A 26,779-nucleotide genomic window follows, 5' to 3' on the forward strand; every position below is an offset into this window, starting at 1 on the left:
AACGTGCAAAAGCATTTTGATCTGAGTCAACATCTTCTGTTCTGGCAAGAGGCCTGAAGTTTCACTTTTTTGGTGAAAATGACGAAAACTATGAAGATGCTTCGATCTAGTTAAAATTACGTCAGGATGTCTTAGAGTGGTTCATTAATATACTTTAGCATAGTAAAAGAGAGTACGAGATTGTCCTAGTGCAAAGTGAATGACTTTGGTGGGAGAAAAAAATCCCTAATAATTGACCCATTTTCATGGTCACAATTGTGAATATTGTGTGTTTTCTCCTGAACGTGTTTATATTAGAAGCACAAATACTCTAAATGGAATTTCGGTGACACTGTGTGAAATATAACACTGCATAATGGCCCTTAATCAGACCTAATCGCAGTACAAATTTGTTCTCAAAATGGGCAAAACAAATGCTGCATTGCAGGTGGGGCAGATGTAACGTGCTGAGAGAGTTAAATTTGGGTGGGTTGTGTTGAAACTGAAATCTAAATTACAGTGTAAAAATAATGCAGCCGGTATTTACCTTGCACAGAAACAAAATAACTCACACAAATCTAAAGGTGGCCATACATCTACAGATCGATTGTCAGATTGGGCCGGTTGGAACAAACAGCTGGTAATATCTGAATGACAGTTTTTCAGCATTTCAAAGCAAATGGTCAACTGTCATTTGCTCTCATCTTTTACCAGGATTTTGTTCCAACCAGACAGATCGGACAATAAATCTGTAGATGTATGGCCACCTTAAATCTCTCTGCACATGTTACATCTGCCCCACCTGCAGTCCAGCATTTTTTTTGCCCATTTTGAGAACAAATTTGTACTGCGATCAGGTCTGATTAAGGGCCACTATGCAGTGTTATATTTCACACAGTGTCACTGAACTACATGAAATCGAATTTATGCTGCTCTCTTTGCAGTGCATATACAAAGATAGACAATCCTGTGTATATAAATAAGAAATAACTGTTGCAGTCTGTTATTGAAAAACAGTAACTGTTACAATAAGTTTTACAAGTAACAGTGTAAACTGTCTAATGTATAATTTTACATATCACTTCTGTTTATTGACAGAAAAACAGTGTTGCATCCCCTATACTGGGAACATGATTGGGCTGCATTACAGCATATAATTATGCCAAAGATAAGCCAATATATTAACTGTTAAATACGTTGAAGTGTATTATGATGTAATAAATTGAAAGCTTGCAGCAGGGCCCTCTAACCCCCAAGTCTGTCTGTCATTACCCAGTTTGTTTTATCACTGTCTACTATTGTAAAGCGCAACGGAATCTGCTGAGCTATATAAGAAACTGTAAATAAATAAATAAACAAATACAAAAAATAACAGGTTAATCATTCTATGAGTGGTGTCCAGCAGTACATATATCACTGTGTCAATTTCTAGGCAGCAGGGCCGTCTTAACAGCAGTGTGGGCACCTGGGCAAAGCAATGCACTGGGGGCCCTTACCCATTCTCCCCTCCTAGGGGTGGGGGGTGGTATCAGCAGCAGCTTTGATGTCCCACGGGTGGCAGGGGGTGCTCTATCTTCCATTCAACATGTAGGACCTGGAGCAGTAACTTCTGCTAATTACTCCTTTACTGCACAGGTGGTGGGAGGGTGAACACTAACGTGTGGAAGGGGGCACTGGGCTGTATGAAGGGTCCCTTGTAAATGACTTCCAGGGAGGTAGGGGGTGTTTTATACGCAGGGGACGGTTGGATAATGGAGTGGGCTTAATATTCGTCATTTTCCGGTGGAAGGGCAGCTTGTTTGACTGCAGATATCGCCATTATCTGGAAATAGATTTCTTAGCCTAGTATAAAAACCTAGAGTCACAACTTTCAGGAGGTGCTGGGAACTTGGGTATCAGAGATCAGGAGCCAGAGCAATCCATTGACAAAAATATAAAACTACACCAGACGTTTGGAGCTGGAGCAGGGACCGGCTGCTTGAAGGCTGATATCTCTGGTTCTGGGCATGATAGAGACAAGCCGCTAGTGTCAAAGAGAACCTGAGAAATATGACTGGAAATTGTAATTAACTGGTCGGATGTCTACTGCTGCTTTGAAGTTGGATATCTGCAGGGCCGATTTTCAAAATTCTGGTATCCCTGGAAAAAGGGGATCCTCAGCTATCAACATAGAGCCCTTATACGCCTGGGTCCCCTGGGCAAGTGCCCATTAAGCCCATACAAAAAGACGGCCCTGCTAGGCAGGATTGATCAGCAATACTTATTACAGCATAATGCACTTTAATGTATTTAACTGATAATATATTGGCTTATCTTTGGCATAATTATATGCTGTAATGCAGCTGCAGGTGGGGCAGATGTAACATGTGCAGAGGGAGTTAATGTGGCCATACATCTACAGATTTATTGTCCGATCTGTCTGTTTGGAACAAAATACTGGTAATGGATGCTTTGAAATGCTGATACTTTGCTTTGAAATGCTGGAAAACTGCCAAAAACTGTCATTCAGATATTACCAGGTATTTGTTCCAACCAGCCAGATCTGACAATCGATCTGTAGATGTATGGCCACCTTTAGATTTGTGTTGAGTTATTTTGTTTCTGTGCAGGGTAAATACCTGCTGCATTATTTTTACACTGCAATTTAGATTTCAGTTTCAACACACCCCACCCAAATTTAACTCTCTCCGCACGTTACATCTGCCCCACCTGCAATGCAGCATTTGTTTTGTCCATTTTGAAAACAAATTTGTACTGCGATCAGGTCTGATTAAGGGCCATTATGCAGTGTTATATTTCACACAGTGTCAATGAAATTCCATTTAGAGTATTTGTGTTTCTTCTATTATAAACACGTTCAGGAGAAAATACACAATATTCACAATTGTGACCATGAAAATAGGTCAATTATTAGGGATTTTTTCTCCCGCCAGTCAGTCACTTTGCACTAGGACAAGCTCGTACTGTTTTTTTACTATGCTAAAGTATATTAATGAACCATTCTAAGATATCCTGACATAATTATAACTAGATTGGAGCATCTTCATAGGTTTCGTCATTTTCACCAAAAAAGTGAAACTTTAGGCCTCTTGCCAGAACAGAAGATGTTGACTTAGATCAAAATGCTTTTGCACGTTTCTTATTCAGGTCAAGTCACAACTTTCCCACACTAGCCGATTTTGAATTTCTCAATTTCATTTTTTTCACTCCGCCCTAATATATATATATATATATATATATATATATATATATATATATATATATATATATATATATATATATATATATATATATATATATATATATATATATATATATATATATATATATATATATATATATATATATATATATATATGTACGTACGGGGCAGTACGGATGGTGTAATGGTTAGCATTACCGCCTCACAGCACTGAGGTCATGGGTTCTTTACCCACCATGGCTCTAACTGTGCGGAGTTTGTATATTCTCCCCGTACTTGTGTGGGTTTCCTCCGGGTACTCCGGTTTCCTCCCACAATCCAAAAATATACTGGTAGGTGCCCAACAAATTAACCCTAGAATGTCTGTGTACATGTACATGTGGTAGGGAATATAGATTGTAAGCTCCACTGGGGCAGGGGCTGATGTGAATGGTCAAATATTCTCTGTAAAGCGCTGCGGAATCTGTGTGCGCTATATAAGAAACTGTTAATAAATTATATATATATATATATATATATATACAGATAAAGATTATCTGTCCTCCATTCGCACTGCGCTGAACCGCGAATGAGATGCACGTGCATGTGAGACGATTGCGCACCCCAATGGGACGCACAAATGTTCCACACACACATGCATATCATTCTCGGTGAACAGCGTGCCAAGGCGGTTCACTGCGGCAGGACAGATAAGCGCAGCTCCATCTTTATATATTCAGGTTACAACATTTACTGTACATGGTGCCCTGGAGTACTCATTGTCTAGCCCCCCACATTGTCCCCCTTCCCTGTACTTGCTGTTCTGCCACAACACCTCTCTGTTATAATCACCCCCCCCCCCCCACACACACACACACACACACTCCTATACTTAACAGTTCAGGCCTGAGGTGGCAGCTAGATTTAGCCTGGTAAAGCTATAAAGTGGTGATAAAGTGGAAGGTGATAACGCACTAGACTAATCAACTCCTAACTGTCATTTTTCAAACACAGCTGATTTGCTGGGGCATTATCAACTTCCATTTTATCAGTTCTCCAGGCTTAATACATCTGCCCCAAATGTTCATATTAGCCGGCACTCATAGTAAGGACGCATAGGGTTTATTCAGGTGTAGCAGCGATATCAATGTTTTTGTCTGTCCATGCATTCCAGTTTTGTTCCTCCAGGGCCACAGTACAGACATGGGAGGCATGGGAGCAGAATTGTATGGATAGCTATGTATTTTCAACTTCTTTTTATTACCATCATCCCATCTCTCTCTGTCCTCCTACCATCTTCCCTTACAATGAACTAACTTAAAATGTTGTGCGTCCCTGCCCAAAAAGTTTTTGGCGCCCCCATATATTAAATATATATCGTTTTTACCTATGTACATGCTTGTTGCCAGGGGTTACTTGATCGTTGCCTGGGGTTATATGCTCATTGCCAGGGGGTTACTGCTCAGAGTGTACCAGCGCTGCCAGAATCCACACTTCCAGGTAGCTCTGGGCACACAGGGTGAGGGAGTGCAACAGTGTGATATAGTGCAGGCCGCAGGGTGAGGGAGTGCGTCAGTGTGATATAGTGCAGGCCGCATGGTGAGGGAGTGCGTCAGTGTGATATAGTGCAGGCCCCAGGCTGAGGTAGGGCGTCAGTGTGATATAGTGCAGGCCGCAGGGTGAGGGAGCGCGTCAGTGTGATATAGTGCAGGCCGCAGGGTGAGGGAGTGCGTCAGTGTGATATAGTGCAGGCCGCATGGTGAGGGAGTGCGTCAGTGTGATATAGTGCAGGCCCCAGGCTGAGGTAGGGCGTCAGTGTGATATAGTGCAGGCCGCAGGCTGAGGTAGGGTGTCAGTGTGATATAGTGCAGGCCGCAGGGTGAGGGAGTGCATTAGTGTGATATAGTGCAGGCCGCAGGGTGAGGGAGTGCGTCAGTGTGATATAGTGCAGGCCGCAGGGTGAGGAAGTGCGTCAGTGTGATATAGTGCAGGCCCCAGACTGAGGTAGGGTGTCAGTGTGATATAGTGCAGGCCGCAGGGTGAGGGAGCACATTAGTGTGATATAGCGCAGGCCGCAGGGTGAGAAAGCGCATTAGTGTGATATAGTGCAGGCCGCAGGATGAGGTAGGGCGTCAGTGTGATATAGGCCGCAGGGTGAGGGAGTGCGTCAGTGTGATAGAATTCAGGCTGCAGGGAGTGCATCAGTGTGATATAGCGCAGGCCACAGTGTGAGTGTCAGTGTGAAAGAGCGCAGGCCGCAAGGGTAAGAGAGTGCATCAGTGTGATAGAGCATAGGCCGTACGGTGAGGTAGGGAGTCAGTGTGATAGAGTTCAGGCTGCAGGGTGAGGGAGTGCATCAGTGTGATATAGCGCAAGCCACAGTGTGAGTGTCAGTGTGAAAGAGCACAGGCCGCAAGGGTGAGCGAGTGCATCAGTGTGATAGAGCTCGGGGTAAGGGAGCTCATCAGTGTGACAGGGCATAGGCAGCAGGGTGAGGTAGGGCATCAGTGTGATAGAGCACAGGGTAAGAGAGAGCCTCAGTGTGATAGAGCACAGGCAACGGGATGAGGGAGTGCACCAGTGTCATAGAGCGCAGGGTAATAGAGTGCGTCAGTGCGATAGAGTGCAGGCGGCAGGGGGAGGGAGTGTGTCAGTGTGATAGAACACAAGGCGAGGAAGTGTGATGCAGTGCAAGGTGAAGGCAGTGTGTGATATGGCGCAGAGGAAAGCAGTGTGTTTGTGTCTCTTCCTATTGAGGCCATTTTTATAATGTTTTCCCTGTCGGGTCCCATGTGTTTTATGTTACCTGTAGGTCAAATGTTTTTGTTTGTATTTTCCTGTGGAGTGTCAATGTGTTATATTTATTCCAAATGGGGGCCACTGTGTTTTATTTATCTTTACTGAGGCCAATATGTTTTTTTACCTGTAGGGGCAAATGGGTTTGTTTTATTTTTTCTCCAGTGTGGGGGACAATGTTTTTGGGTACTTATGTAATATCTGGGCTCCCGTTTTTCTTATGAGACCGCGTCCGCTCGCGGGGCTCGCTGCGCTCACCACGCTTCGGGCATGGTGGCTCGCTGCGCTCGCCACACTATATAAAATCAACTCCATGCGTAGTTGGATAGTAGGGGTATGAAAAAATGGGGTGCATTTAACATGGGAGCCCAGATAATACATAAGTACCAAAAAATGTTCCCGCCTGGAATACCTGAGATTTCTACCTCCTGATTTCTACTTCCTGCCCTAGTGCCCTGTCAGGCATGATCTCATATAATTGGACAGCCTTGTGTTTATGCGTTTGCAGCGTTTATGAGTCTTAAATTATGACTCATAAATGCTGCAAACGCATAAACACAAGGCTATCCAATTACCAGCAAAGCTGTCTGTGGGAATTGCCATTGTTTTAAAAAGTGGCCATATTTACTTTTATTACTATTATAACTAGGATTATAATGGCTGCTGCAGAAACTCGAGAAAAGCAGGACACTGCAACAGTATACCTCCTCAAGGGGTTCTGCAGCAAAAATCGGGGAGTGACATAAGCCACACCCCCCAAAATTAGGCCACACCCCCTTTTCGCGCACAAAAACATAGTGTGTATTCTGGGACCACCCATTACCATATTTCTAGATTCGCCTATGTCCCTAACCCACCTCTTCTGACAGACCACACCCCTCAACAGGCTCCACCTCCATTCGGGCTGCTCTGAGAAATTTCCTGGGCTGGTTTTCCATCCCAATCCGCCCCTGCTCCCCCATCATGTGTAACAGTATAAATACTAACTGCATATCTACTTTTACTTTATGCGTTCTACAGTATGTGAAGTATTAATAGCATGACAAAGATTAAAGTAACCCTTACTCTTAAGTTCCTTGGATCAACCCTGAGCTCCTGAGCAAAAAGGTCCCTGAGGGCGGGCAGAGCATTGTCAATGTCATCCAGGTGGTTGGCAGTATTTCTAAGGGCTCTCATAATCTTTCCCCCATACCTATGGAGATCCTTGGAGTCATGGCTCAGATTAAAATTGCTGAACTGGATTTTGATCCGAGGGTAGCTCAGGAACAGCCTATATGGAAATATAAAATATGATTTATAGTATAAACAAACATAAGAAAAAGTGTCTGTGCTTTTTGATATGGCCCAATCAATTATGCAGCTATTATCAAAGGTTAAAAGTTTTCAAATAAATAGCATAGACCAGTGGCGGTTTTTACCTATGGGCTGCAGGGCTGCAGCCCCCCCCCCCAGGTAAATTCTGCCACTGTTCTCTTCCTAAGTGAAGCTAGATGCAGTCTGTGAGTCTGCTCTGGATTCACTGTGACAGGCAGTGACTTCCTATTGGAAGTCCGACCTGCCAGTCACCAAAGGCAGTCCCAATGGGAAGTCTTCCCTTCCTCTGGGACGACTCAACATGGGCTGTACGAGAATGATATTGTGCATACGCCGGACCCTGAATATGCCTCTGGGGGCTGCCGCAAAAGTAGCACATAGAGGCTGGGGGCCAGCGCATGCGCAGTACCGAAGAAGCTACTGTGCATGCACCGGTTGCGCTACTGGGACCAAACCGGCGCCCAGGGCCTGGACTGAGCGGAGGCAGGTGGAGGGGGGTCCGCATCGTGGCAGACCCCCTCCTCCGCAGAGGTAAGAGCTACAGTATTGCTGGCATAGACTATATTAAAAATGACCTTGAATCTATTCTAAATTTATAAGGTTATGAACAATATTTTTTCTTTCAAGTACAGATGGAGCGCCTCTCATTCAACCTACCTATGGCAATTGTATCGCCAGTCAGCCATGGCGGACCACGGCGTGCGGCGTTGCAATACATTTTAAAAGCTTGGCGATTCGCAGTGGCTTCTCCAGATGAGTTCAATACCAGTGATCATCCACCAGATGTCACTTTTTGAAATCCTCATTGCGCATGCGTGAAATTTGTGCTGCAGCGTGTGCATGAAGTGACTACAGAATTAAAAAGCTCTGTAGAGCAGGAACTACTTTGCTACTACTGTACTATCCAGTAAGCTACTGTACTGTAGATAGACAGCCCTTATACTGTAGATAGACAGCTCTTATCTACATTTTTTTTCCCAACAAATTTACAGTAGGTCAGTTACTGTATATTTAGCACACAAAACTCCTACCTCCCTATTAACCTTTCCATGCGTCTGCATGGGCACGAACGCTAATGCGTCTCAATGTTTTGGTCAAAAGGCACTAGGATGCATCTGAGTGGAAAGTCTAGCCACTCTTGTCAAGTGTTGTAAAGTAGTGTATAAGGGTGCCACTCTGCAAGTTTTACAGTAGTAATGAGCTGCGTTAGGTGGACAATTGGAGGGGACCCTAACTACGGATGCTTGTCGCTTTCCTTCCTGATGTCATATAAACTACTACTTAGTCTCCTTTGTAAGCCAAGAGTCTCCTCTTTCATATGATACCAGTCTCAAGTCTCTAATTCTGCTTTCCCACTGCCTAAACAGGTAAACACCAGGTATTTGTAAACGGGTCTTTAAATGGGTAGAAGCTATAAAGACCCTTTCCCACTGCAGCTCTTAAACAGTAATTTTCCATTTAAATGCCGTTTTTGTCACATTCACATATACCCATTTAAGCAACCCATTTAAACCCATAGTAAACATGGGCTGTCATATAGAATGGACTTTTCTGCCCCCACAGGCCCACAATGATGACGTTTTGGGAGAACAAATGGAGGTGGTGGGGAGTGGTCTGATCAGTGTTGCAATAATGGCAGACAGAGCACATGTCTCTGCTGATTTCCTGCCTGATTTTCTTCCACGTCCTCATTCTGAGTATCAGGGATCACTTCAGGGAGCTGCGGTCGCAGCATGTCCTCATTAAACAGGGGTGTGGATGTTGTGGACTGGGCTAGTTCCACAGGTGGGGTTAATGTTTGTTCTGCACACGACTGTGCAGCTTCATGACGACTTTCGGCTGCTGCCAGGCTAGATGACAATGCTACTGGATTAGCAAGTGCAGAATGCCCGAAAACCACCAAGCATTGGTCGAAGTACAACCACTCCCTACGTGCAGAGCTGCTTTGGTTCCGGTTCTGGTCTAGTACATTGTGGAATAAGCGTTTCAATGCCTTCAGCTTATTTATAATTTGCGTAGTGGTTCTTATTAGTCCTGATGTGTGGCAGTCCACCACTGGTGTACTCTTGTGCCCCCAAAGAGATTTTAATTGTCAAAGCTGTTCAGAAGAAAACCTCCTTTGCTTGTGGAAGCTGCAGGGCTATGAGGGGTTAACAGACTCAGCTAGTGTCCCAGCTCCCCTCTACGTGTGACAGGAAGCTGGGAGGTCAGAGGTGATCCCAGCAGCAGTGTGAGAGAGACAAGTGTGCAGAGAGGAGAGAAGAGAAAGCCCTGTGAAATATAGCATCAGTGTGGAGCTGCAGAACCCAGTGTCAGAGAGTAAAGGAGTGTAAGAGGAAGGTGAAGAAGGCTGCTGTCCCAAGTGTGAGAAGAAACAGGAAGACAGAGAGAGAGAGAGAGCACACTGGAGCACCCAGCCAGCAGAGGAACCAGCAACACCCAAGGTACTGATTCAGTCTCCCTGTGGCAGCATCTGCAGTGCACCCTTGTAATACCCAGGAGGGTCATCCCATATCACCTGTTTACAACCCACATACAGAGAGGGGTTGTTGCTTCAAGCCACAGCATTAGCTGCTTGTCAAGAATAGGGGAACCCCTAGAGCCAGAGCGGGGACAGCACCTGTGAGACTCTCACTGTAAAAGCCAGCCATGTACTGAGGCTATGTCTGCAGCCTGTTTTGCAGCTACCAACAGGAGGTTGCCCCAAGGTAATCTGCCTGCCCATGTGTTCAGAGGACTGTTTTACATTAGTGTGCACACTATTATAGGGACTGTATACATGTGAGGACCTGTCGACGAGGGACCATTGTTTTGAGCAGTGACTGGTTATCCGTGACAGAGTATATTGTTTATTGCCAATAATTTGCATTAAGTTCTGTGAAGTGTTGAAATTGATTGCCGATTAGAGAGTGAAGATAGATAGAAATAAGAAGCATCACCTGGCGGATGTCAGTTAGAACCGCCATAGACTATTTGAGGTTAGCAGACTGAGTGATTGTTGTTTTATTTGATGCTTTATGGTGAATGTTATTATGCTGAGTATTTCTTATTGTTATTTGCTATTGAAACTTTACAGCGACCAATGAGTGTGTTTTTAGTAAAATAAATTACTGTCGCTGCTAACTGTTAGTGGTATTGCTTTTGTGGGTTTCCTTGGGTTGTGCCATTCCCTGCCACAAATTCTTCCAGAGAAGAGGTCCGAAGCTGCCGAAGCCGTCAAGTCCAGAATCAGGTACGCCATCTTGCACCACACTGTTACAGGGGCACTGTCACACTTGGCGTCACGAACAGGATTGCACAAGACCCCTGTGAACGGCAAGATGTGGCGATCGCACTACACAGAACCGCAGGAGATGCGAAGAACCGCCACTCCACCAGCCCAAGCCAATCAGAACTCGATTGGGGCCATCATCGGAGCGATGACCGAAATGACCAGGATGATCCGTGAGATGCGTCAGGAATGGGCGGAGGATGAAAAGGAAAGACAGCGACGTGAATGTGGCGGAAGGCGCAGACAGAAGCGGAATCCCCCATGGAGGTCAGGACAACTACCCACTGACCGAACCAATGTATGCCCACAGACCGTGAGAAGACACAGGACAGGAGGTCCACCGGCAGTGTTTCAGAACACGGCAAGAGCATCCGGTGTGATATCGTCGAGGGGTAGACCACGAGCCAGCCCAAGAAGAATTGCAGGTCGTGTCCTGTGGTTTGATGTACCACGAGGGTATGGCTTCATTAAACGCGCAGATACCGGCCGTAGCGTGTATGTGCACTATACCGCCATCCAGCATGCCGATCCCCAAAATAGCTTCCGGAGCCTGAGCAACGGTGAGGCCGTAGAATTCGAATTGACAAGCGGGAAGAAAGGCACCAAGGCCGCCAACGTGACTGGACCGAATGGAACGCCGGTGCTACGTAACAGACGCACACCAGCACACTATCCAAGTCATAGAGAGCCCCAACCGTACTACCAGCAAGAGTACAGCCACAGCGGAAGTAGAGCTGAACTGAGGGAAGTAAATGGCGAGAGTGACCGATTTAATGCCAACCCTCCTCGACCAGGACAGATGCCCCGCCCACCAGAACCTGACATCACGAGGTCAAGCAAGAAACCGGTCGTGTGGAGTGAGGCAGTCCATCAGAACTGGCAAGAAGCGACCAGGCCTCAACTTCCAGAGCCGACGCGGGAGTATGTGCCCAGGATGGATGATGCCGGTTACCGAGCGGCGAACCTAGGGCCAAGAAATGTCAGAATGGCTGAACCGGAGAGAAACCCCAAAATTGTGGTCCATATGGCCGTGACAGAGACCGTGGAGCCTTTAGAAGTGGAACCAGCTATACCGTTGCCTGAACCCAAGGCCAAGATAGAAACAGCAGAGAGAGATGAGAAGGCCGAGACCTGTTTCATCAATGGGAAGCCTGTAAAGGACGGCGAGTACACGACCATCTCCGGGGAAGAATTTGCCTTCCAGATACAGCAGGCGATTCTGCGATCCAAGAGGCAAGATCGAGAGGCGAGACGTGCTTAAGTGCCGGTCGTATGCCGTGAGAGTGGGCGCCATCCATGGACGTCGATGAAGCACCTGGACCGCAGAGGGATGGGAGACCTGTGGCGGAGGGATGGTTGACCCGGGGAGCCCACATTAGATATCAGGTGATAGGGAGTAATTTGTCATGTGTATTTGTGTGAAAGGTAAGGAAGAACAGTTTGCAATTGTTTTGTTTGCCATTGGCATGTTTATTGACAGGACTTTGTCCGGGACTTATTGCCTCTGGTTAAGTTGCCTGCGGACAGGCAAATTTCCAGCAGGGAGGTGTGTGGCAGTCCACCACTGGTGTACTCTTGTGCCCCCAAAGAGATTTTAATTGTCAAAGCTGTTCAGAAGAAAACCTCCTTTGCTTGTGGAAGCTGCAGGGCTATGAGGGGTTAACAGACTCAGCTAGTGTCCCAGCTCCCCTCTACGTGTGACAGGAAGCTGGGAGGTCAGAGGTGATCCCAGCAGCAGTGTGAGAGAGACAAGTGTGCAGAGAGGAGAGAAGAGAAAGCCCTGTGAAATATAGCATCAGTGTGGAGCTGCAGAACCCAGTGTCAGAGAGTAAAGGAGTGTAAGAGGAAGGTGAAGAAGGCTGCTGTCCCAAGTGTGAGAAGAAACAGGAAGACAGAGAGAGAGAGAGAGCACACTGGAGCACCCAGCCAGCAGAGGAACCAGCAACACCCAAGGTACTGATTCAGTCTCCCTGTGGCAGCATCTGCAGTGCACCCTTGTAATACCCAGGAGGGTCATCCCATATCACCTGTTTACAACCCACATACAGAGAGGGGTTGTTGCTTCAAGCCACAGCATTAGCTGCTTGTCAAGAATAGGGGAACCCCTAGAGCCAGAGCGGGGACAGCACCTGTGAGACTCTCACTGTAAAAGCCAGCCATGTACTGAGGCTATGTCTGCAGCCTGTTTTGCAGCTACCAACAGGAGGTTGCCCCAAGGTAATCTGCCTGCCCATGTGTTCAGAGGACTGTTTTACATTAGTGTGCACACTATTATAGGGACTGTATACATGTGAGGACCTGTCGACGAGGGACCATTGTTTTGAGCAGTGACTGGTTATCCGTGACAGAGTATATTGTTTATTGCCAATAATTTGCATTAAGTTCTGTGAAGTGTTGAAATTGATTGCCGATTAGAGAGTGAAGATAGATAGAAATAAGAAGCATCACCTGGCGGATGTCAGTTAGAACCGCCATAGACTATTTGAGGTTAGCAGACTGAGTGATTGTTGTTTTATTTGATGCTTTATGGTGAATGTTATTATGCTGAGTATTTCTTATTGTTATTTGCTATTGAAACTTTACAGCGACCAATGAGTGTGTTTTTAGTAAAATAAAATACTGTCGCTGCTAACTGTTAGTGGTATTGCTTTTGTGGGTCTCCTTGGGTTGTGCCATTCCCTGCCACAAATTCTTCCAGAGAAGAGGTCCGAAGCTGCCGAAGCCGTCAAGTCCAGAATCAGGTACGCCATCTTGCACCACACTGTTACAGGGGCACTGTCACAGATGCTGCCATCATATTGCTGATATTACGGTATATTGCAGCATCCTTTACTGTACCGGTCATCTGACACATGATTTCTTCTCCCCCACAAATTCGAATGAGTTCCCTGATCCCCTCCTCTGTCCAGCTGGGCATGGTAGCAGAATGTAAACAGCAGTACAGGACAAAAACGTGTTAGCTCTTCTCTGTCTACTGTCTGCTGTGATTACTTCCTGGATGTGGTGACTGTACAGTCCTCACAAGCAAGAAACCAATCATGTTCTTAACCTTTATTATTATTACTAAATACCATTTAAGACCCTTTCCCACTGGCAAAAAAATGTCTCTTAAATGGGTAAAACTCTGCTTTTTACCCATTTAAAAAAAAATGCTATTTTTAAACGGGTACAGCAACCTGGAGCATTCCCACTGCAGCTCTACCCATTTAAAAAGTCTAAAAAAATGGCAAATTGCCATTTAAGAGCTGCAGTGGGAAAGGGGTATAAGATACAGACAAATAGACAGCGCAGACTGGACACTTAGTAACCCATTGGTTTAAAATTTAAATCTGTTTATTTTGTATAAATCTCTTAGAAATATAGGCAAACTTTTAACCCCTTCCTGACAGAGCCAGTTTTTGCGTTCCTGACAGAGCCCTTTTTTTCAAATCTGACATGTATCACTTAAGTGGGGATAACTTTTTTTTGCTTTTACTTATCCCAGTGATTTTGAGATTGTTTTTTCGTGACACATTGTACTTCAAATTAGTGGTAAATTTGGGTCGATACAGTCTGTGTTTTTTTGTGAAAAATACCAAAATGTCGTAAAAAAATGGAAAATTAAGCAATTTGCAAAATGTTACATTTTCTGCTTGTGAGACAAATAATCATACCACTCAAAATAGTTAATAACTAACATAGACCATATGTCTACTTTATGTTTCCATCATTATTTCAACTTCCTTTTAATTTTTTTGGACACTAGGAGGCTTACAATATGAATAGCAAATTCTCAAATTTTCAAGAAAATGTCAAACACTGATTTTTTTAGGGACCAGTTCAGTTCTGATGTGACTTTGAGGGACTTGTATGTGAGACACCCCCATAAATGATACCATTTCAAAAACTGCACCCCTCACAGTATTCAAAACAGCATTTTGGAAGTTTGTTAACCCTTTAGGTGTTTCACAGGAATTAAAACAAAGTGTAGGTGAAATTTCAAAATTTCATTTTTTTTGCAGATTTGCAATTTTAATACATTTTTCTAAGGAACACAGTACATTTTACTAGAGAAATGTGACTAAAAATTGATTCCCCCAATTCTTTTTTTTTCATAAATATCCTATATGTGGCCCTAGTGTGCACGTTGACCAAACCACAGGCTTCATAATAGAAGGAGCACCTACTTGATTTTGGAGCCTCCTTTTTATGAGATTATTTTTTAGGCACCATGTAGGTTTCTAGGCACCATAAGATGCTAAAATTTAGGAACCCCCCCACAAGTGACCCCATTTTGCAAACTACACCCCTCAGGGAATTCATCTAGGGGTATAGTGTACATTTCAAACCCCCAGGGGTTTCACCAATTTTGATACAACTGGGCAGTGAAAATGAAAAATTACATTTTTTTACACAAAAATGCAGTTCTGGCTCAAAATTTTTCATTTTCATAAGGTATGAAGGAGAAAAAGCACCCCAAAATCTGTGCTCCAATTTCTCCCGAGTATGGCAATGCCTCATATGTGACCAAAAAATACCAGTTGGGTGCATGGCAGGACTCAGAAGGGAAGGAGTGATTTTTGGTGGTGGAATGTTGGTGGGTGCTATGTCGCATTAGCAAGACCCCCAAAGCACCAATACAGTGGAACCCCCCCACAAGTGACCCCATTTTGCAAACTACACCCCTCAGGGAATTCATCTAGGGGTATAGTGTACATTTCAAACCCCCAGGGGTTTCACCAATTTTGATACAACTGGGTAGTGAAAATGAAAAATTACATTTTTTTACACAAAAATGCAGTTCTGGTTCAAAATTTTTCATTTTCAGAAGGTATGAAGGAGAAAAAGCACCCCAAAATCTGTGCCCCAATTTCTCCCGAGTACGGCAATGCCTCACATGTGACCAAAAAATACCATTTGGGTGCATGGCAGGACTCAGAAGGGAAGGAGTGATTTTTGGATTTTGCAGCTCAGATTCTGGTGGAATTTTGGTGGGTGCTATGTCGCATTAGCAAGACCCCCCAAGCACCAATACAGTGGAACCCCCCCACAAGTGACCCCATTTTGCAAACTACACCCCTCAGGGAATTCATCTAGGGGTATAGTGTACATTTCAAACCCCCAGGGGTTTCACCAATTTTGATACAACTGGGCAGTGAAAATGAAAAATTACATTTTTTTACACAAAAATGCAGTTCTGGCTCAAAATTTTTCATTTTCATAAGGTATGAAGGAGAAAAAGCACCCCAAAATCTGTGCCCCAATTTCTCCCGAGTATGGCAATGCCTCATATGTGACCAAAAAATACCAGTTGGGTGCATGGCAGGACTCAGAAGGGAAGGAGTGATTTTTGGTGGTGGAATGTTGGTGGGTGCTATGTCGCATTAGCAAGACCCCCAAAGCACCAATACAGTGGAACCCCCCCACAAGTGACCCCATTTTGCAAACTACACCCCTCAGGGAATTCATCTAGGGGTATAGTGTACATTTCAAACCCCCAGGGGTTTCACCAATTTTGATACAACTGGGCAGTGAAAATGAAAAATTACATTTTTTTACACAAAAATGCAGTTCTGGCTCAAAATTTTTCATTTTCAGAAGGTATGAAGGAGAAAAAGCACCCCAAAATCTGTGCCCCAATTTCTCCCGAGTACGGCAATGCCTCATGTGTGACCAAAAAGTGTCAGGACTCAGAAGGGAAGGAGTGATATTTGGATTTTGCAGCACAAATTCTGGTGGAATGTTGGTGGGTGCTATGTCGCATTAGCAAGACCCCCAAAGCACCAATACAGTGGAACCACCCCACAAGTGACCCCATTTTGCAAACTACACCCCTCAGGGAATTCATCTAGGGGTATAGTGTACATTTCAAACCCCCAGGGGTTTCACCAATTTTGATACAACTGGGCAGTGAAAATGAAAAATTACATTTTTTTACACAAAAATGCAGTTCTGGCTCAAAATTTTTCATTTTCAGAAGGTATGAAGGAGAAAAAGCACCCCAAAATCTGTGCCCCAATTTCTCCCGAGTACGGCAATGCCTCATGTGTGACCAAAAAGTGGCAGGACTCAGAAGGGAAGGAGTGATTTTTGGATTTTGCAGCTCAGATTCTGGTGGAATTTTGGTGGGTGCTATGTCGCATTAGCAAGACCCCCAAAGCACCAATACAGTGGAACCCCCCCACAAGTGACCCCATTTTGCAAACCACACCCCTCAGGGAATTCATCTAGGGGTATAGTGTACATTTCAAACCCCCAGGGGTTTCACCAATTTTGATACAACTGGGCAGTGAAAATGAAAAATTACATTTTTTTACACAAAAATGCAGTTCTGGCTCAAAATTTTTCATTTTCATAAGGTATGAAGGAGAAAACCCCCCCTAAAATCTGTGCCCCAATTTCTCCCGAGTACGGCAATGCCTCACATGTGACCAAAAAATACCAGTTGGGTGCATGGCAGGACTCAGAAGGGAAGGAGTGATTTTTGGATTTTGCGGCTCAGATTCTGGTGGAATGAATGGTGGGTGCTATGTGGCATTAGCAAGACCCCCGAAGCACGGTGAAATGATGAACCTAAAAATCCATAGATGTGTGGTATATTTTAAAACACTCCTTTATACATAGGCCGGGTTTGTCGGGGCAAGTGTCACACTGGAAAATAGTTTGCTTTCTTATTCCCTTTTTATAGCAAACTTTGCACCTTTTTTGTGTCCTGCCCTTTTTTCCAGTGGAGGGGATTTCATCAGGAAAATGCTGCCCTGGTACAATACGGGGGCCAGTACTAGAAGTACTGGGGCCCTCTGCCTGCTGGTTCCCAAATATTAGGCCCTTTATGACTTCCTCTTGAAAGTGCATAAATGTCCCCCTCTGGCCGGTAGAACGGAATAGCACGTAAGCGTTATACAGTGCCATCTGGATGATATACACGGCCAGCTTCTTGTACCAGATTTTTGTTTTCCGCAGGGCACTGTACGGCTTCAGTACCTGATCTGAAAGATCCACTCCGCCCATGTACCTATTGTAATCCAGGATACAAATAGGTTTTGAGGTGTGGGTACTGGTACCTCGTACAGGGACGGAGGTGGTACTGTCTCCGTGAATTGTTGTCAGTATAAGGACATCCCTCTTGTCCTTATATTTGACCAACAACATATTTTCGGTGCATATTCCCCTGCTTTCACCCCTTCTCATTACTTGGGCAATGTGCATTTTTGTGAGGCCTCTTTGGTTCTTGCGCACAGTACCGCAAGCTGCTGTACCTCTTGAACCAAGGGCCTTAAACAGGGGGATGCTGGTGTAAAAGTTATCCACATAGAGGTGATAACCTTTATCCAGGAAGGGGTGCACTAAATCCCAGACAATTTTTCCACTAACACCTACGAGGGAGGGGGGGCATTCTGGCGGTTCAATTCTTGAATCCTTCCCTTCATATACCCTAAACCTGTGGGTGTACCCTGAGGTGCTTTCACACAGCTTATACATTTTTATGCCATACCTTGCCCTCTTACTGGGAAGGTACTGGCGGAATTTAACCCTTCCTTTAAAATGTATAAGGGACTCGTCTATGCAAATGAATTTATCTGGGATGTACATCTCTTCAAATTTGGCACTGAAATGATCAATGACCGGCCTGACTTTGAATAGCCGGTCAAAGGTGGGATCATCTCTGGGTGGGCACTGTGCATTATCGTTGTAATGCAAAAATTTAAGGATCGTTTCAAATCGAGCCCGGGGCATGGCCATACGGTAAAATGGGGTGCTGTACAGAACATCTGTACTCCAATATTGCCTAATTTCTGGCTTTTTTACTATGCCCATATGAAACACCAGACCCCAAAACGTCATCATCTCTACTGCATCTACAGGGGTCCACCTAGCAAATGATGACGTGGGGTTTTGAGCAATAAACTGCTGGACATATAAATTAGTTTGGTCCACCATTAAATTTATAAAATCATCAGAGAAAAATAATTTGAAAAAGTCAATTTCTCTGAGACCTGTGGAATCAAATTGGATTCCTGGCATGGCCAAAAACTCAGGAACCTGGGGCTCAAAATTGTCTGGTGGTGGGGTCCATACGAGATCAATTATTGGGGGGGGGGGTCTCAGCTGCTCTACGGGGGCGTCTTTGAGGGGGTCCCTCATCACTAGAGGAGGAAGAGGAGCTTAAGACGAAGCCTTCAAATTCCCCGCTTGCATCACTGGCTGTGTCAGAGTCAGAGGCAAGCATGGCATATGCCTCCTCCGCTGAATACATTCTTCTGGATGACTGGGATGACATTTGGGATGACATTTGGGATGACATTTGGGATGCCATTTTTATTTTTGTGTTACTGGTAGTGAAATGTTTCAACACGTGTATAGTGTAGGGGGGGGTACAAACTTTATTTCAACCCGGGGGGTATGTAGTGTGTATGTAGTGCAGAAAAAAAAAAAATACTTTATACAAAAAAAAAAATTGAAGGGGTTAAAAAAAAAAAAAATTGAAGGGGTTAAAAAAAAAAAAATTGAAGGGGTTAAAAAAAAAAAAAAAAAGGTCCTGCGCCAAAAATTGAGCACAGATGTTGGTCAGTAACGTCCGTCACTGAACAGCGCTCAAAGGCAACAGGAATTTGATCAAAAAAAAAAAAAAAAGATCAACCCTGTGCCGAAAAAGCTGATCAGTGATGTACGTCACTGATCAGCGCACAGTGGCCACAGGACACCCACAAAATCACAGTGTGTGTAAAAAAAAAATTAAAAAAAGACCCCACAGCAGCCTCAAAAAAAAAAAAAAGGTGATCAGTGATGCGACACTGATTACCAGTGAGGAGCAGCAGGTGCACAACCTTTGGTGCAACTGACAGTGCAACTGGCAGCAACTGACAGGTATATATATATATAAAAAAAAAAAAAACCTCTGCACCCCCAAAAAGTTGCTGATCACCTCAGATATAGTGATCAGCACAAAAGGCGGGGGCAGCAGACACAAAATTTAGCACTCTCTATCACTCTCTGTCACTATCTCTCTCTATCTCTCACTATCTATCACTCTATGACACTGCAGCAGCAGCACTGACAGTTATATATATATGAAAAATAACCCCTGCACCCCCAAAAAGTTGCTGGGGGTGCACAAAAGGGGGGCAGCAGACACAAAATATAGCAGTCTCTATCACTCTCTGTCACTATCTCTCTCTATCTCTCTATCTCTCTATCTCTCACTATCTATCACTCTATGACACTGCAGCAGCAGCACTGACAGGTATATCTATCTAAAAAAAAACCTGCGCCCCCAAAAAGTTGCTGATCAGTTAATTTATACTGATCAGCACAAAAGGGGGGGCAGCAGTCAGTTATATAAAAAATATATAGCACAATCTGTCACTATCTCTCTATCTCTCTCTATCTCTCTCTATCTCTCTCTATCTCTCTATCTATCTCTCTATCTATCTCTATCACACTGCAGCAGCACAAAATATAGCACTCTCTGTCACTAGCCCTCTCTATCTCTCTCTATCTCTCTCTCTCTATCTCTCTATCTAAAACTCGATGACACTGCAGCAGCACAACACAGCACAGCACAACACTGGAAGTCACAACAAGTAGCAAGATCCCAAGCAGTGATCAGGTAAGTATTTTGCAAGGTTCTGGTCAGTATATCGCGGCAGCTAGGCACGGTGACCGCACTGCACGCAATTCCAGACCGGAATGGCGTCTGCAGTGCAGTCACCGTTAGTTTAAACCCCCCTCCATGGCTGTGATTGGTCCGTCGGTCCGACGAACCAATCACGGCCTTTGGGGGCGGGCGGGGTGAGGTGGGGTGACACCAGTGTCACCATTACACCCCGCGGTGATTGGTGCTGTACTTTACAGCACCAATCACCTCCGATCCCGTGTCACCGGCGAACGTTATTCGCCGGTGACACAGAAAACGCTGTAATTGGCTGTTCACACTGAACAGCCAATCAGAGCGATCGCCGACGGGGGGGCGGCATCGCAGCCCCCCCTGGGCATGCAGGGACATGTCTGCTGTCAGGGACAGCAGACATGTTTAAACTGTCACCGCGTCTATAGACGCGGTGACAGTTTAAAGCCATGACGTACATTTACGCCATGTGTCGGGAAGTACTTCCCGACCATGACGTAAATGTACGTCAAATGTCGGGAAGGGGTTAAAAGAGGTCACCGGCCGGTGGGGTTCATACAATACATAGCATTTTTCACAAAATAACATAAAAAATAATGGTAAAAATAAATAAATAAAAATAGGAGCAGTATTCAATAATGAATCATTCAAGCTTAGTTAAGCATATATAGGGTTAATTGCTTGTTAAAGCAGGGTTAGATTGAAATCAAGCTCTTTGCCAAAAGGCTGTTAGTTGACAGATTGTTACGCTGTGCTGCCTGCACAGACCTTGCTTTCAGCAGCTTGGTAATAGATTAGTCAGTCAGCCATACGTTTTTGTTAGAGTTAGTGACAGATTTGGCACATATACGCAGAAAGAAAGCAAACAGGTATACTTATGCTCTGCTCTGCTCTGCGGCTTGTATGATGCTGTGTAATTGTAATCCACTTTGGGGAATATTGACTGGCTCTGCCTTGGGTGGGTTCCCAGCTGGTTTGATGGAATTCACTTCAGCTTTATCAAGAACGCTCCGGCTTACAAGTCCCCCACAGCGGTGCCTTTCGTGCCTCTTGTGCAAACAAACAGGGGCTGATGACGCGTTTCCCCACCTCTCCTTAGTCAGCGGCTTCCTCAGACCCAGTATAAGATACAGAGAACCAGAGATATCAGGGTGCAAATTAGACACATTTTTGCCAATTGACTAGAATGGACCCGTTAATTCAGACATGAGTTGCTACAGCGTCTTATTAGTGTTCAAGGTATTGTATTCAGCCCTGACCAACTCCCGCCTAACTTTACAGAGAATGCAATGAAAGAGGCCGATTCAGTCAAACTTGCTGGGGGGAGGCTTTTAACAAACACTGTACATTACACAGCATGCTCTATGGTTCTTGTGCATGGACTAACACCAAAAGGCTTATATGAAAACAGTTTATTTATGTTTGTCTAGTGCTATTAAATATAAGGTTTGTAAATGTTTCAATAAAACAAATAATTATTATAACAATAAAAAACATTGTTTATAGCCTGTCCATAGAGTTTTTCCTATTTGGGCAATAAGTAGCACTTGCTACTCAATAGCACTTTGTGTTCTCAGTAGCACGAACAGCTTTTTTTTGTACTCTGCTGTAACAGTTACAGCTATAAGTGATAGCAATATAAGTTGAATGGGGACAGATAAAAGCTCCTCGGATGCAAAAACATTGTCTTTAGACTCTCTATACAGGATCTCCTATTTGCGGTACTCAGTAGTAATGAGTTGCATTAGGTGGACAATTGGAGGGGGCCCTAACTACGGATGCTTGCCGCTTCCCTTCCTGATGTCATATAACGGTACTCTTTACCTAGGACGGCGCCCATCGCGGGCATCGCGTCCATCGTATGCACTAAAGTAACGGGTGCGACGCGACCGACGCGATGCCCGCGATTTTCCATAGGGATCAATGTTAAATTTTTCAATGCACCCGATTTTTCAGTTCAATGCCTCAATGCCCGCGATTTTGGCATAGGAAACAATGTTAAATGGGCCACAGAGCCCAAATAGGCACCCTTAGCAGTGAAATGTCCCCCACAATTTTTAACGACACCCCACGATCCACGCGAACCCGAAGCGTGGCGAGGGGCGGCGGTACGCGTCCTCCGACCTTTTCATACCCCCACTTTCCACGTCGGCATGGAGTTGAGAAAAGAATAGTGTGGCGAGCGCAGCGAGCCACCGAGCCCGAAGCGTGGCGAGCGCAGCGGATACCTGTGAAGGCCGCGTAGGGCCGCGTTTACCTGTGAAGGTATCCGCGTCCCCTCGCGGGGCTCGCTGCGCTCGCCACGCTTCGGGCTTGGTGGCTCGCTGCGCTCGCCACACTATTCTATTCTCAACTCCACGCCGACGTGGATAGTGGGGGTATGAAAAGGTCGGAGGACGCGTAACGCCGCCCCTCGCGGGCTCGCTGCGCTCGCCACGCTTCGGGTTCGTGTGGATCGTGGGGTGTCGTTGAAAATTGTGGGGGACATTTCACTGCTAAAGGTGCCTATTTGGGCTCTTACATAGTTACATAGTTACATAGTAGATAAGGCTGAATAAAGACTTGCGTCCATCTAGTTCAACCTACGTTTTAATAGCTTATCCCTTGTAAAAGACAGAATATGGTTCTTATTAGTACCCCTGGATATTTTTATCCAATAAATGCTTGTCCAACCTTATTTTGAACGTATTTATTGTATCTGCCAACACCACCTCTCCAGGAAGAGAGTTCCAAAGTTTGACTGCTCTGACCGTAAAGAATTTTTTTCTTTTGAGGGAACGAAATTTTCTTTCCTCTAATCTAAATTCGTGCCCTCGTGTCCTAGTTTCCTTTCTTGCAGTAAAAAGAGTGCTTGAGAGTTCCTTATATTGGCCCCTGATATATTTGTACATGTTGAGCATGTCCCCCCTTAAACGTCTCTTCTCTAGTGTAAATAGTCCTAGCTTGCTTAATCTCTCCTCATAGCTTAAATTCTCCATTCCCCTAATAAGCTTTGTTGCTCTTCTTTGGGTTTTTTCCAATTCCATGATGTCCTTTTTATAGTGTGGGGCCCAGAACTGTACTCCATATTCAAGGTGTGGTCTAACCAATGCCTTGTACAGTGGCATAATTACTTTTGAGTCCCTAGTTTCCATGCCCCTTTTAATACATGCTAGAATTCTGTTGGCCTTTTTTGTTGCAATGTGACATTGAACACTGCACCCCAGCTTATTATCTATATGGACTCCTAGATCCTTTTCAAGTGCTGAAGTACCTAATGCCTCCCCGCTTAGGTTGTAACTTGCACACTGGTTACGTCTCCCGAGATGCATAACCTTGCATTTATCCACATTGAACCTCATCTTCCACTTTTTAGCCCACTCATCTAGTTTGTTAAGATCATTTTGAAGTATGTTCACATCCTCTGTTGATTCAATAACTCTACTCAGTTTTGTGTCATCAGCAAAGATGGATACATCGCTGAGAATCCCCATCCCGATATCGTTAATATAAATGTTAAACAAGATGGGCCCCAGTACCGAACCCTGTGGCACTCCACTTAGTACTGGTATCATAGTTGATACTGCACTGTTCACAACCACTCTTTGGCCCTTATTCTGGTTGGTGCGGTCGAGCCGCATATGCGGCTCCGACCGCACCAGACGTATCCCCGCCCACACTACGGATCGCCACGGCCGTCCGTACACGGACGGCTGGCGATCCGCACGAAAATGGTGGAGGCGTACGCCTCCACCATGGTGGGAGCTGCCCCCTGCATTCGATGGTCGACGACCATCGAAGGCAGGGCCGCACGCCGCGGCAGCTCCCGCAAGCTGAGACCACACGGACAATCGTCCGTGTGGTAGCTTGTATGGGGGCTGAAAGCTGACATCCGCCGACGTCAGCTTTCCGCCCCCATGAGTGGCGTCATGCCCTCATTACCATGCGTACGCCCCGCGTTTGCATGGGAACGCCCATGAAACGCGGGGCGTACACATAGGGAAATGAGGGGATGAAGCCCCTCACGCCCCTATACGCCCCCTTTGCGGCGGACGAAATCCGTCTGCGGCGAAGGGGGCTGCACATGCGCAGATTGACCTCTGCGCATGTGCAGAAGAAAAACATCGGCGGTACGGCCGCACGCGGGCCGTACCGCACGAATCAAAATAAGGGCCTTTTGTTCTCTATTACACAGCCAGTTCCCTACCCATCTACAGATATTTGCACCCAGTCCCAGGTCCACCATTTTATTTATCAACCTCTTGTGTGGTACTGTATCAAAAGCTTTTGCAAAATCAAGGAAGACCACATCTACTGCGTTTCCATTATCAAGGTTTTTGATGACATCCTCATAGAAGCCCAGTAAATTTGTCTGGCAGGAACGGTTTTTCACAAACCCATGTTGGTTAATACGAAGTAAACTATGAAGGTCTAAGTATTCCAGGATACCATTCCTTAAAATTCCTTCAAATATTTTACCCACTATTGATGTTAAACTCACAGGCCTGTAATTTGCAGGGTCATCCCTTTTACCTTTTTTAAATATTGGCACTACCTCTGCTATTCTCCAGTCTTTTGGTACCATACCTGTTGATAGTGAATTTTCAAAAATGCAATATAGAGGGGTCGCTAGTTCCTCCCTTAACTCCATTAGTACCCTAGGATGTATACCATCTGGCCCTGGTGATTTGTTATTTTATTTTGCTGTGGCCCATTTAACATAGTTTCCTATGCCAAAATCGCGGGCATTGAGGCATTGAACTGAAAAATCGGGTGCATTGAAAAATTTAACATTGATCCCTATGGGAAATCGCGGGCATCGCGTCGGTCGCGTCGCACCCGTTACTTTAATGCATACGATGGACGCGATGCCCGCGATTTTTTACACCCGATGACCGCGATGGACATCGTGGGCGCCATGCTAGGTAAAGAGTACCCATATAACTACTACTTAGTCTCCTCTGTAAGCCAAGAGTCTTCTCTTTCATATGATACTTAAACCTCTGTCTATGTCGACTGTGTTAACATTCTGGTAATAAAAAACAGTGAAAAACCCAAAGACAAACTTTTGACTGTCGACCTAGACCATGTCGACCTAATGCTTGTGTCAACCTAATGACCTGTCAACCTTGTCCCATGTTGACCTAGACCAGTGTTTTTCAACCACTGTGCCGCCTTGAGCTGTTCTCAAGTGTGCCCCCAGATCTAGAGATGCCCAAACCAGTTTACAGCCACCACCAGTTCAACTGTTATTTACTGGCCTCTTCTTTTCATATAAAGGGCCAATGTATTTTATTTGTGTTACCTGTGGGGACCAGTGTTATTGTTTTTTATATGGGGACCAATAGGTTTTGTTCTTTTCCTGTGGGAGCCAATGCCCTGTAGGGATTTTTTGGTGTGCCTTGGCAATTTTAAAATCTTATTTAGTGTGCCGCAAGGTAAAAAAGTTGAAAATTACTGACCTAGACGCATGTAGACCTTGCACAATGTCGACCTAGTGGTGTCGACCTAATGACTGTCGACCAAAAGCAAATGGTTTTAAGCCGCATTCAATTCTAATTTGATCTATAGTACGCAGAGCAGTTAAATATATCAGCAGACGATTTGTACTTTTTAATACTACAGTATAAGAAGTAATAATTACCTTTCCAGGGCCTCTGCTCCAAACTTATTAGCATGGGCATCCACCAGTGCGAAGATGGTGAGGATGGCGGATCTTTCAGCTTCAGAGAATACCATGGTTGCTTTAGGATCAGTGTTGGTGACTCTGGCAAGAGAATTATCTGCACTTTTAAAATAGCTTGACCCAAACACATTTCCATTACCTACCATTTTTGTTACACCCACGTGGTTATCTATAAAACATAAAATGCCGTTTGGGTTTGGTTCTATACTGCCTGATACAATGATATATAGGGTGAAATGTAATAGGATGAGAGATTTAGAAAGTGAGAGATTTGGTAAGAATCTCCAGATTTTTTTTTTAAGCACCAATCATTTACACTGCAAAATCACACTGGTTCCTGTTGCGTTATTGACCCCAGCAGGTATCATCCTGTCAGCCTGAGCCAGGCCAGGGCCGGAGGGAGGCAGCCCTATAATGTCAGTGACAGGAGCTTAGCGCTTCCGGCACCGAGGATTGAGTGAAGCGGAACACCCGGCGCTGGAGAGAGGCAGCCCTGTGATCTGTGTGGCATTGGGGATCTTTGTGCTGCCAGGGATCGAGAGCTAAAAACCCGGGAACTGCAGCCCTGCGCTGCTGAAGGTACATGCACCTCTCTCTCTCTTTCGTGCACCTCACTCTCTCTTTTGTGCCCCTAGGGGCGGTGTGGCACTTATATCCGGCCCTGACTGCTACAGGTGCTGCTACTCCATTTTTTTAATGGGCTTGTGCTCAGCCCCACCCACTGCCAGGCATCTCTCCGCCCCCTGTGTCAGGTCCTTAACTATTGACAATAGAAGGCACCGCTCTTGGTGCCTTAAAAACTCAAGAAAATAATAATAATGGTTTAAAAATGATTCAAATAATATTAAGAATATACTTATGACAGAATATGTGACATAAGTATTTTCTTTGTATTATTTTATTATGTTAATTATTTATGACAATGAAGGCACTGCCTCCCCTCACTGCACGTCCCTGCAATGCAGG

The 26,779-nt window shown here is 45.0% G+C and overlaps 1 protein-coding gene across 1 annotated transcript in view; it reads right to left on the reverse strand.

The window, feature by feature from the left end:
* LOC146007284 (hemoglobin subunit alpha-5-like) overlaps positions 1 to 25,869 on the reverse strand; it is a 37,890-nt gene extending 12,021 nt beyond the window's left edge. Inside the window, exons 1-2 of the mRNA XM_083145630.1 lie at positions 25,772 to 25,869; positions 7,022 to 7,226 (exon numbers count right to left, since the gene is read on the reverse strand). Of these exons, the coding sequence (XP_083001756.1) occupies positions 7,022 to 7,226; positions 25,772 to 25,866 (300 nt within the window). The 5' untranslated portion in view covers positions 25,867 to 25,869. The remainder of the gene's footprint in view (positions 1 to 7,021; positions 7,227 to 25,771) is intronic.
* Positions 25,870 to 26,779: the final 910 nt, after the last annotated feature.

The sequence above is a fragment of the Crinia signifera genome, chromosome 6, assembly GCF_055691185.1.
Source record: "Crinia signifera chromosome 6, ASM5569118v1, whole genome shotgun sequence".
Taxonomy (NCBI): Eukaryota; Metazoa; Chordata; class Amphibia; order Anura; family Myobatrachidae; genus Crinia; species Crinia signifera.